This window comes from Penicillium cosmopolitanum, assembly GCF_028827165.1.
Source record: "Penicillium cosmopolitanum strain IBT 29677 chromosome Unknown utg000005l:1.0-4006212.0:1.0-4009387.0, whole genome shotgun sequence".
NCBI classification, from domain to species: Eukaryota; Fungi; Ascomycota; class Eurotiomycetes; order Eurotiales; family Aspergillaceae; genus Penicillium; species Penicillium cosmopolitanum.
In genome coordinates, this window is record NW_026622675.1 from 1,820,857 (window position 1) to 1,836,795 (window position 15,939).

A 15,939-nucleotide genomic window follows, 5' to 3' on the forward strand; every position below is an offset into this window, starting at 1 on the left:
GGCGGTGGCAGTCTAGCTAGTTATGATGATGTTCTACGTGATATTCGCCGAGACCTGGCTCTGGAAAGTCAGACCGGAAGGAAATCGAGAAAGACCGATATATCGACAGTTGGATCACTATAGCCTCCCGCTATTATTAATGTTCTGCTAGCACAAAACGCTAGTACTCCTATAGCTACTTTATCTTTATACAGACCCTCTATTGGCCAGCCTATCATTATTCCGGGACCCCGCGAGGTATCTATTAGGAAATACTGTAAATAGCTGGAATTATGCGCTGTTGAAGAGGCATATAAAGCTGATTTCTGTAAAATATACCAGGTAGTTTTGCAAAACTCCCTAGATCTTAAACTAATTCTCGAGGATCCAGACTCTGGCTTCTTTGTTCAGCAAGGGATCCGAATTAGGACTGCTCGTCCTTTCCTACGTGATATAAATGAATGGGTTACTGCGATAGAATTAAATGAGATTTAATTAGACTGGTCGTATAAATTCTTGGCGGCTGCAGAATAGTGTTATTTCCCTAATCTGGTCAGCTCTATATTAGATTAAGCAGTTTTAATGTGTGTAGTGCATAAATATATAATACATATTGGCTTATGTATCCCTTAGATAACGTATACTTAGGTTTATTTTTTATATCTGAATCTTTATTAATTATATGTACGCACAAATAGTTTATTATCTAGCACAGTCTGTATACAATAATGCTGTAAGCAGGTTCTCTTAGAGCATAAAGCACTCGATCCTCTGTAATAAGTATAAAATCAACGTTATTACTGTGTGATTAAGCTCTCTCTTCTTATTATACGTCTGACAGTCGCTTATACCTTCTCTATCGTTATACCTGTATACCGGAAATAACCCTCAGCGCTCTGCTGTTTTGTGCTAATATTATCAACGTACCGCCGAAGGAAGATATAGAATTCCTGTTTTGGATTATATTTATATGCTGACTATACTTTTTTAATATAAGCTTTTAGCTCGGCAAAGAACTCCTTGATCAGGTTAAAATCTGGTGAATAAGGTAGCAAAAACAATAATTTGATACCAGCCTTAGAACATAACTGCTTAATTCGATCTGAATAATAGACAGAAGCATTGTCCATAATAAGTACGGATTTTGGTTCTGGCTACCTTCTATAATGCTGAAGAAGTTGCTCAACGACCGATTCGAATAACTTAGCATCGGTTGATCCTTTAAAGATACGAGACAGGATAACGCTATCTTACGTATAAGCTGGCAGTATCTAGTAGCGTTGGCCTCAGTGGAATTTAGATACCTAGACTGGCGTTACGTCTAGAGGTGACCAACCGGTCCGCCTATACCCCGTCCGTTTATTATATCCTGATTTATCAACAAAAACCAGGTGATATAAGAAAAATGCGGATAATTTATGCTGGTAGAAACCTCGTAGTTAGGGGTTCTGTTCCTTTGCTTTCTGTTGTATTTTCTTTTTTGACTAGCCAGCCTAGGCGAGAGTACATTTAATGCTCGATAGCGACGGCAATATATTGAATTTGTCTTAGATAAAGGTGGCTATCTCTTCAACATAATGACCTGGGTTCTGGTGTAGGTAATTGCGAAGGGTATCTAGCATTACCCCTGTGATGCTTAATGGCCGACCGGCAGGAACAGGAGGGGGTTTAGGGCTACCGAAGAGTTGCATTTTCCTGCGTATATTAGCGACAGTGCGCTTGCTACACTTGGCCGCTCTTGTAATTTGTAAGATAGTAAGTCTTTTCTTGCTTTCCATTATATGAACAATAGCTTTACGCTGCCAGGAATCGATGTTTCGTGCTATTTTGGCGCGAGTTATGATATTGTTAGTGCTGGAGTTGGGAGAGCTGCGTAAGTTGTGTTGGGGCGGTGGGCGTCTGTATTCCTAGGGCTATAATGTTGATTATATTCAAAAAATGTTTTAATTCCATGTCCCCCTACTTATTACTCTTTCATTCTGGCTTAGAACGGATTCTATAAATACCGCTATTACTATATCTGGATTAGTTTGACATATGATAAGAATATTGACGTGGAAGAGCTCTCTCTAATCGAAATCATATGATGCACTAGGCCAGATGTGAATAGCGCGTACAACTTGTTTTCTGCCTTACTAGTAATAATTAACAGAGCTTAACCATACTAGTATAGGAGATACAAGGGTCTAGATTCTTGGACGACTAGAAATTTCGCTGCAACCCGAGCAAACACCGCAATCCCTCAACAGGCAATCTGTCATCAATTTCTATCCCCACCGCCCAGAAATAATTGGGCGTGAGAGTCTCACATCTCAGCACACTCTCCAACCCCTGCCCCTCCCCCAAAGCCTAGACATCGGCCTTCCAGTCTCGTAGGCTAACTGTACAGAGTCTATCATGTCAGCTAAACCCCCTCTCTCCCATGGCGATTACACGGTCGGTTGGATATGTGCCTTGCCCCTGAGAGATGGCAGCTGCGAAACTGATGTTAGACACAATACACCCGAACTTACCTCGTCCGCCGACCGATCAGAACACATATATCTTGGGAAGGATCGGGGAACACAATATCGTGATTGGTTGCTTACCAGTTGGCGCATATGGCACTGTATCAGCTGCAACGGTTGCGATGCAGCTGCTCTCAAGTTTCCATTCCATCCGGTTTGGGCTAATGGTCGGTATCGGTGGAGGCGTACCAAGCAGCAAGAGAGATATCCGACTAGGCGATATTGTGGTGAGCCAGCCAGCGGACACTTCTGGAGGTGTAATCCAATACGATCTTGGTAAAGCGTTAAGCGGCGGTCAGTTCCAGTGGACAGGGATGCTAAACCGACCACCGAAGGTTCTGTTAACAGCCGTCGCTACATTGCAAGCCTATCACTTGACCGAGGACAGCCGGATCCTTGATTTCGTTTCTGAAGCCCAAGCCAAAATGAAACCTCACAGAGCCGCGAACTTTGCTCGACCTACCCGGGAAGATTGTTTATACCAGGCAGAATATGACCATAAAGGATCCGATACATGTGTTAATTGTGATCAATCGAAGCTCGTACCACGTTATCCTCGAGGCCATGAAGAGCCAATCATTCACTATGGACTTATTGCGTCGGCAAATCAGGTAGTGAAAGATGGTAGGCTACGAGATAGGCTGGCCAAGGAATTAGGGGTATACTGTGTAGAGATGGAAGCGGCGGGGCTTATGAACGACTTCCCATGTATAGTGGTTCGGGGCATCTGTGACTATGCTGATTCACATAAGAATAAAGAGTGGCAAGGATACGCGGCAAATGTGGCGGCAGCCTATGCCAAAGAGCTTCTGTCAATCGTTCCCGTCGATCAGATTGACAACAGCCCAACGGCACGAGACACTCTAGCAGACTCCGGTGAGAAGTCCTAAACTTAATCTGACGGTTTCCAGAATTAGATGCAATTGATTACTGATAAGCTGTTATATCTGTAGTTCACCCCTTTAATGTCCCCTTAGACCGTACGGCAGTGCCTGTGATTGACAGCTTTGTGGGGCGGCAAGATGATTTAGATCACCTCTGGCAGTATTTACAGCCGACAGATTCACCGTCACGGAAAGTTGCTATTCTTCACGGGCTTGGTGGGATGGGAAAGACACAGCTAGCGATTCGCCTCGCACGAGATCATAAAAATGATTTCACCGCTATTACGGAGGAAGGCAAGCAAGCTCCACCCCGCGGGTGCGAGCCAGTTCGGCCTGAAACTCCTCCGCCACTTATATATCCAGATGGCATAAAAATCTTACATGACTGCCCGGATGCTGCAGTTGATATTTGCTTTGTCCACGGTTTGACGGGTGATCGGGAAAACACTTGGACCGCAGATGGCCAATCGATTCCCTGGCCGCAAGCACTTCTCCCGTCAAAACTCGACCGAGCTCGCATTCTGACCTACGGCTATGACGCTTATATAGTTCGGAAATCAGTTGAATCTTCAGACCGATTGATTGATCACGCCACCAACCTTTTGGTCGATCTTGCGTTAGATCGAGATCTGAGCAAGGCGACTTCTCGCCCTCTCATTTTTGTCTCGCATAGTCTAGGTGGTTTGGTCTGCAAACGGGCTATCCTCCTATCGCGCAACAATCCAGAACCTCATCTTCAGAACATATTTGATGCACTCAAAGGCGTGGTTTTCGTGGGGACACCACATAAAGGCGCGTGGATGGCGGACTGGGCTAAAATCCCTGCATCTGCACTTGGCTTCGTGAAGTCTTCGGATGTCTTCCTTCTCGACGTCTTGCAGAGAAACAATCAACTACTTGAGTCGGTTCAAGTCGACTTTCTGGCCATGATTCGGCAACTGCGCGAAGAGGGTCGGGGCCTCGAGGTGACCTGCTTCTTTGAAGAGCTCCCTATACTTGGAGCTGGAATGATCGTTTCAAAAGAGTCTGCTACGTTTGAAGGCTATGCGGCTCGGAGCATCTATGCTAATCACCGGGATATGGTCAAGTTTTCGACGGCGGAGGATAACGGTTTCAAGAGAATACTGTGGGAGCTCACCCGATGGACATCAAAAATTGGTGAGGATTTCTCAAGGCGATCAGAAGGCGTAAATCTGATTAGCAATAGATAACTCTCCACTTGGTCACAAATTCACAAACAAAGCTACACCAAATACTGAGAATCGAGAACCTTCACAGAATCTATGGATGGCAAATTTCAGTGACGACAAAAGTCGAATCAAGAATAGGGAGGCCGGAATATTGAAAGATTTGGATCGCTGGGTCCTCGAGAACGGTGACTATAAACGAGGATACTACGATAAGGGACCACGCATCCAAACCCTACGGGGCCATAGCGAATCGCTCGAGTCGCTTGCCTGGTCCACGGAAGGAGACCGACTAGCATCGGGATCGGTGAATAACACGGTCAGGATCTGGGACCCAGCCACTGGACAATGTATATCAACCCTTGACAGTCAGGGTACATACAACCTCGAGGAGAACATTAACCTGGCTATATCGATCGCCTGGTCACCGGACGGAAGTCGATTGGCGTCTGGTTCACATAATAGCAACATCAAAATCTGGGAACCATCCACTGGTCGGTGCTTATGGACTCTCAAGGGGCATACCAGCTTTGTATTGTCTATTGCTTGGTCATCGGATGCGAAGAAACTCGCATCTGGGTCAGATGATAACACAATCAAGATCTGGGAGCTTTCGACGACCGCGCAACGCACCTTGACTCTTAGGGGGGCACAAACATTGGGTTAGATCGGTTGCCTGGTCGCCAGATGGACGTCGGCTGGCTTCAGGGTCCTACGATAACACAGTTAAAATATGGGACCCGGCTACCGGGGGTTGCATATCAACACTTGAGGGGCATAGCGATTTGATCAGATCGATTGCGTGGTCGCCGAATGCATACCGACTCGCATCAGGGTCAAACGACAACACTGTCAGGGTGTGGGATCCAGTATCAGGAAAGTGCACGACGATGCTCGAGGGCCATAGAGATTGGGTCAGGGTAATTGCCTGGTCACCAATGGGAGGTCGACTAGCATCCGGGTCATACGACAATAGTATCAGGGTCTGGGACCCAGCCTCCGGGCAATGCACGAAAATCCTTGAGGGACATAGAGATTGGGTCAGGGTAATTGCCTGGTCGCCAGGGGAACAGCGAATCGCATCAGGGTCGTGTGATCAAACTGTTAGAATCTGGGATCCGGCCTCCGGACAGTGCACAACGATACTTGAGGGGCATAAAGATTGGGTCAGGTCGATAAAATGGTCGCCAAGGGGGAAAAGACTAGCGTCTGCATCGGATGATGATACAGTCAGAGCCTGGCACCCGGCCAAAGGGGTGTGTACATTAATACTTGACATTTGTTCTCCTGATGCTCTTCCTATCTGGAATCCACCGCCTCTACCTTAGAAAGAAATCGAGCATGGGACAGCCACATCCTAGACAGACCTCTATTTTATTTTAGATTGAAAAGGCTGGACGAAAATATGACATGAAAAGATCTAACTTGAATTGAACGGATTTCAGAAGTAATAAATGCTAAGATTATGAGCATAAGCTTAAAGGCGTATGTAAGGGCTCGGGTTGAAATAATATTCATGTAGTATTGACGAAAATTAATAAAGCTGAAGAAAGGAAAGAGAGGTAAGCTCTCGCGCGATTGTTATGGTACAGATGGAACAGACGGTTGTGGTCACGTGATCGGACACGTGACTCCGACAACACCAGTTCGTTACAGCGTATGCCGAATTTTGGATAGAATGTACTAGCCAAAAGGCAGGCTCAGACGAAAGCAAAAACCAAGCTCTACAAATATTCATAAAATAAAAATATGCAATAGCAGGGATGCGCAAGTGATCACTCGCGGTACTACTAACCTGCCGGTGTGTGGCAATATGTGGCTTAGACACGTTCAGTAGTCGGGTGCCTCCCTCCTGGGTGAGAACGGGTGGGTGCCACTGTAGCGCCGCACTATTGGAATATCCCGGTTGCTGAGATAATCATGAGGCTGGGATCATGTGCTGTGTTTTCTCGTGTGTTATTTACCATGGGCGTAGTGAAACAATGAAAGAACCTAAAACTGTAAGCTTGGCAAGTGAGCTCCTGCATCTGCGCAAGCTGTATCCAACGTAGGGTATTCTAATTTAGGGTTACAGAAACAGCTTCTCTGTAGAAAATAGAAGCCAATTTCGAACCCGAGTGTAATAGAACGTGTTGGCTTTGTGGGATATATTGAATATTTCTCAACTATACTCTATCGTTTAAACAGCGATCTTCCGTTACCAGGCACTGAGCTTTCATGCTCTCCTGAGATGTTCGGTTGGTCCGCTCATATTTAGATGACGGCATTTTGAAGTAGTATCTTAAGGCCTGTAACAATACCATAAAATACCTTACTAAGTCTTTTACTCGTTTTGCATTATACTATTCGATTTCCGTACAGGCATTAAATTACGCTCGTGACTATATCGGGATTAGCATGGCATGTGATTAGGGTTTGAAAGAGTGTCTTATATGTTGTCAGGCACGGAAGGCGATAGCGGTCGCCACTGTATCGGCAGCGTCCACATGTCGAAAGATTATCCCAATCCACCAATCCTTTTCTTTGTCGAAATTGCTACTGCGAAGATAGAAGTGAAGTAGATCTACTACTTATGACAATGCGAATCACACGAAGCATTTCATTGATCCCCTCCCATCGTGCGGGTATGGAACCTCAATGTCCAAAATTGCATCATAAATCAGCACCCCAGCAACCCGCCAGATCCAATCTAAACAGCAGTGCCTTCAATCTGCCCACTATGAGACGAGAATATTATCTCTGGGCCCTGTGATACAAGTTCAGAAGATAAAAACAGATCGGGCAGACCGATAGCCTATCTTGAGTGGACAGACAGCACCCTCTCTCTCAACATAGGACCAAATCTGGACTCCAATATTGGAATCCTCGCGGTACACCCATCTCCTGCCCCAATTCCAGATGATATCCATTCGTTGTCCAACTCACAGACTTGATGGAGTCTCAAGCTCAGCCTCCTCCGCGTGGATCTAGACCCATGCTGCGGGACATTACAGATGTGCAACAATGGCCCTCCTCGTTTACTCCCAAACAAAGAGAACACTGACCATGGTGCAAGGGTGGAACCAGAACAACTCCAAGCTTCGTGTGCTGGAATCAAACTCACAACGCGACTCTCGGCCAATCTGCACGCTTGGTAATTCTCTAATTTCTGGCAAGCAATCACCTTATAGCCCCGAAAGATGTTCTGGTCGCTGCCATGCACGACCAGCACGTTGAACAAATCTCTCGCCTCCGAGGTGAAATTGCCGAACTACATGAACGGAGCCGCCGTCTAGCCGACAATTTTCGCGAAGTCCGAAATACAGCCCTCGACTACCGTGCACGTATTGCCATGCTTGAGGCTGCCCCTTTCCCAAACGTCGAATACAATGACCCTCCCACCTGCAGACGATGAGTCTACCGGAAGAGTTGTTCGTGGTCAAGATGATACACCTGTCGCAAGGCGTCTTCCTTAATTTATGTCTCCCTTGGACCAAGAAGGACGCATCTAAGTCGAAGCCGGATGTAGTGCAGTGGATCGAGTATCTCGGCATCTTCATGTATTTCCAATGAAATCAAGCTACCGCTAGTGGTAGTGGTATATCCTCAAGCCGCCGTATTCTAACTTGAGTGTCTCCAGAAACCTCTTCTCACATCAAATACCTAAATATTGTTCAAGGTCTCTTCGCATGTTTACTTTCTCCGAGTCGCTCGCTCGCTTTCCCAGGTGCTCTCAGTACCTGTGCTGGTCTCTCTCTCAATATCGTGTGTGTGCGCGCAAACACACACACACATACTGTACACACACAACTTGTTCCATGCCAGCCTCATAATTCACAGTTTTACTTAATCGACAACCTTCTCCCTCCTCCACAAGTCATTTACACCATCATGGCTCCCAAGAAGCTTTCCCGCAACCATGCTCTCTGGCTTATAGAGGTAACCTTGAAATGACTTTCAATGACCAGCAACGACTCGAAAGCAGTGGTCTACGAGATGAAAGAAACACTTGTCAAAAAATGCAGCTGTCTGAGAGAGCAAGCTTCCTGGAGTACATACAGTAGCTAGAACGAATACATCCTGGTACCGGTACCTATCCCCATATACAATTCACTATTGTAATCGAAGTACCGGTACATAAACTCAATTTGCCATCGAGCTTTCCCCGCATTCCGCAAGTTACGTCAAGCTACAGGGAAACACATCCACCAGCACGAATAGCAACGAAGGGATGTACCTAACCTGTTGATCTGAAACTCGGTCTAATTCCAGACCCTGGATTCAGCCAATAATGCAGCACGTATTAGGGGCCCAGTTACGAGTCACCGTATCGGGAGCTGGACCTGGATGCTGGATCAACTAATCATAGAGCTGCTATCATGCAGAATAATTGGGGTGCTCAAGGTTCAGGTTCACTACACATGTACTGTAAAGTAAATATTCTGCCTGCCAATCACCGAGCTCGCTACGTGAAGCGCAAAAGTCCGGGTAACACGCGACCAGTTGAATGAGAGGGCATTTATAAGCCTGTCGTTCCCCTCTCGAATCCTACCCTTTGTCCTGCTGAGCTTCATTCTACTCGTATCATCAAGATCTTGAACCTTGGAAACAAACTTGAATCAGATCGGTGAGTATTTCCCTTTCTCATAACTCATATCTCACCAAATCCAATCTTGATTTTCCTCCCATCCCATTCATGCATCTACTTTGCTTGATAACTCCGCCTCGTCATCACGGATGCACCCGCATACCAAACCCATCCCCATGACGTCTTCGACTCGTCTTCCCTACTCCTCTCATCATATCGTCCATAATCCTTTTAAAAAACACCCCATCCTCTCACATACAACTAACCTACAATCCTAAGAAATTCACTACAATCACCCAACCCACTACTCTATACATCCATCATGTCAGACGATACCCGCCGCCACTGGCACGGATCATCCGGCAATCGCCACGAACACCACAACGCCTGGGTCGCCGGCGGAGCGAAAGGTCCCGCCGGACGCGCCCCTTGGGCTCTAACACCTGAAATGATGAGCAATTTAAATGCCAGACGTGTAAGTTTCCCTTTAAGTTCTCGGGGTGTCTCTCGGGTCTCTGGTCATACTATGCCAAGCACGCCTAAACCTGGGGAACCCCACCCCCACCCAAGTCCCAACTATAACTTGAACATATCCATCCCCTTGCCATAACCATAACCATAACACATGAATAAACCACCACACCCTGTACATACTAATAGTAACTATCAGGAATCCACCGGCTCAACACACTCAAACTCCTCCGCCACCGCAGACTCCACCGCCGGCGCATCCGCACACACCCAAAACCAAACCCCCAACCCACCAACAGTCAGCGAACGCCGACGCTCAAGTGCCTCCGGAAACAACGGACCAGGTCTATTTTCAAATCTGCAGACGCAGAAGCGTGAGGGTGGTGGGTCCGATATGGCGGGGAGAAGGGCTAGTTGGAATGAACAGTCTGCTAAGGGTGGGGTTTTTTCGAAACTTTGGCAGGATTATACGAGGGGTCATTAAGTGATGCAGGCACTGTATGCACTGCGGTGCAGTGAAGTGAAGTGAAGTTGGATGCTGAGGGGAAGAAGACTGGGTGTTCTTTTTTTTTCTTCTTTTCTTTTCTTGTACTCGAGTTTTGTTGTTTTTTTTATCGTCAATTTGATTCTATGAGTAAACTTGAACACGAGTCTTGTTTCATGGTTCATTTCGGATGCGGGGTGGATGTGGTGATTGAACTGGTTTGACTTGTTCAAGTCTATTCCGAGTGTTCATGATCCCTGTAGAACTTTGCCTAAACAGCTACTACTACTACTACTCGTAGTGCCAGTGGTTCAAAGTAAGTTGCTAAGCTTTTGGTCCTATACAACGATCCACTACTCTACATCATCTACATTACCTACACACCACGACAAAACAACCATAGTTAGAACCAATCGTAAACCAGTAGGACATTTATCTATGTAGTCTACCTCTACCAGACCAGACAATATTGAAAGCTATTCATTCAAGTTCGGTAAATTCGTAAAAGAAAAAGAGAAAAGAAAACGCAAAAGCCAACAGCAAGCCAAAGCCAAAGCCAATACCCAGTGGGATCAAACGCTATCGTTCATATCGTGTAAAAACCAAGACACGTCTTATACACAAAAGAAAAACCAAAAAAAAGCAGCAAATCCTTTTTTTAAAAAGTCAAGGCAAGTCCGTATTAAGCCTTGCTGATCTTGCAGACCAGGTCTTGGCTGTCGACTGAGTCGCCCTCCTTGACTTGGAGGCTGGAGACCTTTCCGCTGTGAGGAGCAGAGATGACCATTTCCTGAGAGAAAAGTTAGTAAATGATTTGCAAATACGGATGAAAGGGCTGGTTGATAACTTACCATCTTCATGGCGCTCAGCACCGCAATGGGGTCACCCTTCTTAACCTCGTGGCCGTCGTGGACACGGATCTCAACAACAACACCGCTCATAGGAGCACCGACCTGGCTGCTGTCGGCAGCGTCGGCCTTGGGGCGGGCAATGTTGTCGACGGAAGCCTTCTGGTCGTCGACACTGACCTGGCGGACTTCACCGTTGACCTCGTAGAAGACCTCACGCTGACCAGTCTGCTCGGAGAGAGGACCGATGGCAAGCAACTTCAGAATAAGCACCTTACCCTTCTCCAGCTCGACGTGGAACTCCTCGCCGATCTCGGGACGGGCCAGGAAGAAGCGCGTAGGCAGGACAGACAGGTCACCGAACTTGGACACGAACTTGCGGTAATCCTCGAAGACCTTGGGGTACATGGCGTAACTGGCAACATCGCACTCGGTCGCGGCGCCGAACTTCTCGCGGATCTCGTTCTTGATCTTGGTCAGGTCCAGAGGTTCCAGGTACAGACCAGGGCGCTTGTCCAGCTTGCGGCGGTTGCGGAGGGCGTTGGAACGCAGGGGCTCGGGGAAGCCGCCGAAGGGCTGACCCATCAGACCCTCCAGGAACTCCAGGACAGAGCCGGGGAAGTCCAGCTCGGCGGCGCGGGCAACAACGTCCTCGGAGGTCAGCTTGTTGGACACCATGAACTGGGCCAGGTCACCGACGACCTTGGAGGTAGGGGTGACCTTGACGATGTCGCCAAGCAGGTCGTTGGCGGCCTCGTAGGCTTTCTTGGTCTCGGCCCACTGCTGGCCCAGACCCAGCTGGCTAGCCTGGAAGATAAGGTTGGTCAATTGACCACCGGGGATCTCGTGCTCATAGACCCTGGGGTCAGGTCCAGTGAGACCAGCCTCGAATGGAGAGTAGAGGAGACGGAGCTGCGCCCAGTAGGCGTCCAGAGCGCGGACCTGGGCAATGTCCAGGTTGGGGTCCTGCTCAGTGCCGCTGAGGGAGGCCAGGATGGCACCAATGCTAGGCTGAGAGGTCATACCGGAGAGACTGTCAGTGGCAGCATCGACGGCGTCAGCACCAGCCTGAGCGCAGGCAATCATCGAAGCAACACCGGTACCGGCGGAGTCGTGAGTGTGAACGTGGATGGGGAGGTCGGGGTAACGCTCGCGGAGAGCACCGATCAGCAGACGGGCAGCCTGGGGCTTCAGGACACCAGCCATATCCTTGATGCCGAGAACGTGAGTACCCAGCTTGACAATGCGATCAGCCAGAGCGAGGTAGTACTCCAAGTTGTACTTCTTGGTGGGGTTCAGCATGTCACCGCTGTAGCAGATGGTGGCCTCAACCACACCGCCGGCCTCCTGGACGGCCTTGATACCGACCTCGAGCTGGTCAACGTCGTTGAGGGCATCGAAGACACGGAAGATATCAACACCGTACTTCTTGGCCTGCTTACAGAAGTGGTAGATGGCGTTGTCGGGAAGGGATGAGTAGGCAACACCGTTGGCGCCGCGCAGCAGCATCTGGAAGGGGATGTTGGGAACAGCCTTGCGGAGCTTGCGCAGACGGTCCCAGGGGTCCTCGTACAGGAAGCGCATGGCGACGTCGAAGGTGGCACCACCCCAGCACTCCAGGGAGTAGGCGTTTTGCAGAGCGTGGCTGGTCTCGTGGGCAATGTTAAGCATGTCAATGGTACGCACGCGAGTGGCGAGCAGAGACTGGTGGGCATCACGCCAGGTGGTGTCCATGATCAAGCAGCCCTTGTTGGCACGCACTGCCTTGGCAAAGGCAGCAGGGCCTTGGGCGTCCAAGATCTGCTTCCAACCCTGCTGGCAGGGAACGGAGACATCGATGGGCTTGCCAGCGGTGTCCTTGAGAATGGGCTTGATGATGTCGCCCTTGAACTTGGGCTCACCGATCTGGCCCTTGATGCTGCTACCGTTGACAGCAACGTCACCTAGGTAAGCGAGCAGCTTCTGGGCACGGTTCTGAGAGCCGACCAGGGCGAACAGCTCGGGGGGTATCATCGATGAAGGTGGTCCAGCAGGTTCCGTCGATGAAGGTGTTGTGGCTCAGCAGAGAAGCCAGGAAGGGGATGTTGGTCTTGACACCACGGATACGGAACTCAACCAGGGCACGCAGCATCTTGCGGCGGACAATCTCGTAGGTCGATCCACGGCAAGTACACTTGACCAGCATGGAGTCGTAGTGGGGGGTGATGATGGCACCGGCAAAACCGTTACCACCGTCCAGACGAACACCGTTACCACCAGCAGAGCGGTAGACCTCAATCTTACCGGTGTCGGGGGAGAAGCCCTTGGAGGGATCCTCGGTGGTGATACGGCACTGAATAGCGAAACCGCGAGTGGAGATGCGGTCCTGAGTCAGACCCAGCTGCTCAAGAGTGGCACCAGCGGCGATCTGGATCTGAGCGGCGACGATATCGATACCAGTGATCTCCTCAGTGATGGTGTGCTCAACCTGAATGCGAGGGTTGATCTCAATGAAGTAGTAACGGTTCTGCTGGTCGACAAGGAACTCAGCGGTACCGGCGTTGCGGTACTTGACCGACTTGGCCAACCTGACGGCATCAGCCAGGATCTTGTCGCGAACATCGACGGGGAGGTCCTTGGCGGGAGCAATCTCGACGACCTTCTGGTGACGACGCTGGACGGAGCAGTCACGCTCGAACAGGTGGACGACGTTGCCCTGGTTGTCACCGAGCAGCTGGACCTCAATGTGCTTGGGCTTGTCGAGGAAGCGCTCAACGAAGACGGTACCGTTACCGAAGGCGGACTTGGCCTCGGAAGTGGCACGCTCAAAGGCATCACGCAGGGAAGCCTGGTCGCGAACTACACGCATACCACGGCCACCACCACCGAAGGCAGCCTTGATGATGATGGGGAAGCCATATTCGTCAGTGAAGGACTTGACATCGTCGTAGTGCTCGACGGGGCCCTCGGTACCGGGGACAACGGGGACGTTGCACTTGATCGCAAGACGACGAGCAGAGACCTTGTCACCAAGAGCGTCAATGGTGTCAGCGGTCGGGCCCACGAAAACGATACCAGCCTTCTCGACATTGCGGGCGAACCCGGCATTCTCCGACAGGAAACCGTAGCCGGGGTGAATCAGGTGCACACCGTGCTCCTGGGCGATCTTGATGATCTCGTCGCCGGCCAGATAAGCACCGACGGGGGTATATTGGCCACGCTTGCCGATCATGTACGCCTCATCGGCCTTCTGACGGTGCATACCCAGACGATCCTCGTGGGAGTAGACGGCGACAGTCTGTAGGGACAGCTCGTGGGCTGTACGGAAGATACGGATGGGGATTTCACCACGGTTGGCGACCAGGATCTTCTGGAAGTGCATGATGGTGGAATTGGCCCGGAGACGACGGTGGACGGAGTCCTGGTGGTGCTCCCCGTGGTCCTCGACGAACTCGACGGCATCGTCGTTGTTGGAGGCCATGATGGAAGGGGAGGGGAAGAGGGAGAGGAGGGGTTAATTTACAAGCTGGGATGGTGTTAGTTATTGTATTTCTCCTGGGGGAAATTCAGAGAAAGATCTCCGAATGCCTCTGGATTCATCTCCATGTGGCTGTATGCAATTCAATGGCATAATATGAAGCCATATACAGCCGAATCCAAATAGCGGGGTGACTCACAAGCTAGATTGAAGCTCCGGATCTTCGTCCAGGCCGATTTCGGCAAAGCAGTTCAACTGACACTGAAGCAGTCCGACAATCAAACAGGGTTGAAGAAGTTGACAGTGAAGAGAAAAAGGGTTATGGAGAGGGAGGGATAAAGAGGAAGAAAAAAAAAGATGGGGGGAAGCAGCAGGAAGGAGGGGAGCTGATAAAGGGCGACTTCTGCCAGCGATCACGGGCCAGGAAGATCTGCGTCCGGGGCAAATGAGGTAACAAGAACAGTCACTCCAGTCACTCTCTCCCCCAGTATACTCAGTACCCAGTGCAGTACTCAGTGCCCACTTGGTCCTCCCCACTTCTTTCCTCTCTCCCCGTCTCGACTGATTTCACCTACAAGTTCACCGGCACACCGACGACTTCCAAGAGGTGATCTTCGGTCAAGAATTGGTCCAAATGGCTTTTTCTTTCGATCTCGTGAACAACTACGGGGCTACTCTTGTTTACTACTACCTCGCTTCTCCTTCATTGACGCCATGAACTTCTATCATCCCCCCCCCCCCTCCCTCCCTCTGTGTCTGCAGCCAGCGGGTCTCTCAAGTCGGGAACAACTCCCCCGATGATCTCATCGCCGATTCTCTCCTTCAGATCGGGTGGATTAGGTACAACCTCCAGCCCTGGGGAAAATCTACTCTTACCTTGGGTCCTCGGGCCCATGCCACACATTCTAGCCCATGTAGCCATTGCTCAATCCTCTCCAGAACGGATAGCGACGGGAAACCTTGTCACCATTCCGGGGCAGACTCGGAGAACTTTCGTTCCATATTTCTTCCATCTTCGAAGAAACCGCCACCCCCACCAATCATAACCCATGAATTCCCACGATTTTCCTTCTCTGCACCAATCCCCTCATACTGAACCCCCCCGTTCGTTCCTGAAACGCGTTGACCTCGGGGAAAGTCATTCCGGAAGTATTCCCCTTCTCACCCTCTGACTACGACTATTCTCGCCTACCCCTTCCTGGATCTTCTGGATCTTCTGGATCTTCTTACCCCGTCGAGAAAACGACGGTCCCGCAACCCGGGATGGTCATGCGTGCTCATCCCTAGAGGAAAGGATCTCCTTCCTCGCTCCGAGGGCCACGCTGGAACCCAGTCTCTGGAACGGGTCTTTCGGTGTATCCCTCCGACGAGGACCGTCTTGGCCAATTTTTATTTGTCTTGCTTTGTGGCTCGTTTCGGTTCATTATCATATTGTATTAGTATCTTAATTTTATCCCCCCCCCCTTGGCACTGTGGTGATCTCCCGCCGCAGTATGACAGGTACCACCTCAACTTCACCGCGCCGTCCGCGGTAGAGCAGCCAAGCGGCCAAGAC

The 15,939-nt window shown here is 49.7% G+C and overlaps 4 protein-coding genes across 4 annotated transcripts; 3 read left to right on the forward strand and 1 right to left on the reverse strand.

The window, feature by feature from the left end:
* Positions 1-3,591: 3,591 nt before the first annotated feature.
* N7509_003743 (alpha/beta-hydrolase) lies at positions 3,592-5,224 on the forward strand (the record flags this gene model as incomplete). Its single annotated transcript, XM_056628380.1, has 2 exons — positions 3,592-4,496; positions 4,672-5,224. The coding sequence occupies 2 exons, from the start codon at positions 3,592-3,594 to the stop codon at positions 5,222-5,224; spliced, it is 1,458 nt and encodes a 485-aa protein (XP_056491114.1).
* A 2,336-nt stretch (positions 5,225-7,560) lies between these two features.
* Positions 7,561-7,951, forward strand: N7509_003744 (uncharacterized protein; the record flags this gene model as incomplete). The annotated part of the gene is made up of 2 exons (XM_056628381.1): positions 7,561-7,690; positions 7,728-7,951. 2 exons carry the CDS (start codon positions 7,561-7,563, stop codon positions 7,949-7,951), a joined length of 354 nt encoding a protein of 117 aa, XP_056491115.1.
* Positions 7,952-9,446: 1,495 nt separating this feature from the next.
* Positions 9,447-10,079, forward strand: N7509_003745 (uncharacterized protein; the record flags this gene model as incomplete). Its single annotated transcript, XM_056628382.1, has 2 exons — positions 9,447-9,642; positions 9,838-10,079. The coding sequence occupies 2 exons, from the start codon at positions 9,447-9,449 to the stop codon at positions 10,077-10,079; spliced, it is 438 nt and encodes a 145-aa protein (XP_056491116.1).
* Positions 10,080-10,761: 682 nt separating this feature from the next.
* On the reverse strand, positions 10,762-14,387 carry N7509_003746 (pyruvate carboxylase; the record flags this gene model as incomplete). The annotated part of the gene is made up of 3 exons (XM_056628383.1): positions 10,762-10,869; positions 10,931-12,901; positions 12,924-14,387. 3 exons carry the CDS (start codon positions 14,385-14,387, stop codon positions 10,762-10,764), a joined length of 3,543 nt encoding a protein of 1,180 aa, XP_056491117.1.
* Positions 14,388-15,939: the final 1,552 nt, after the last annotated feature.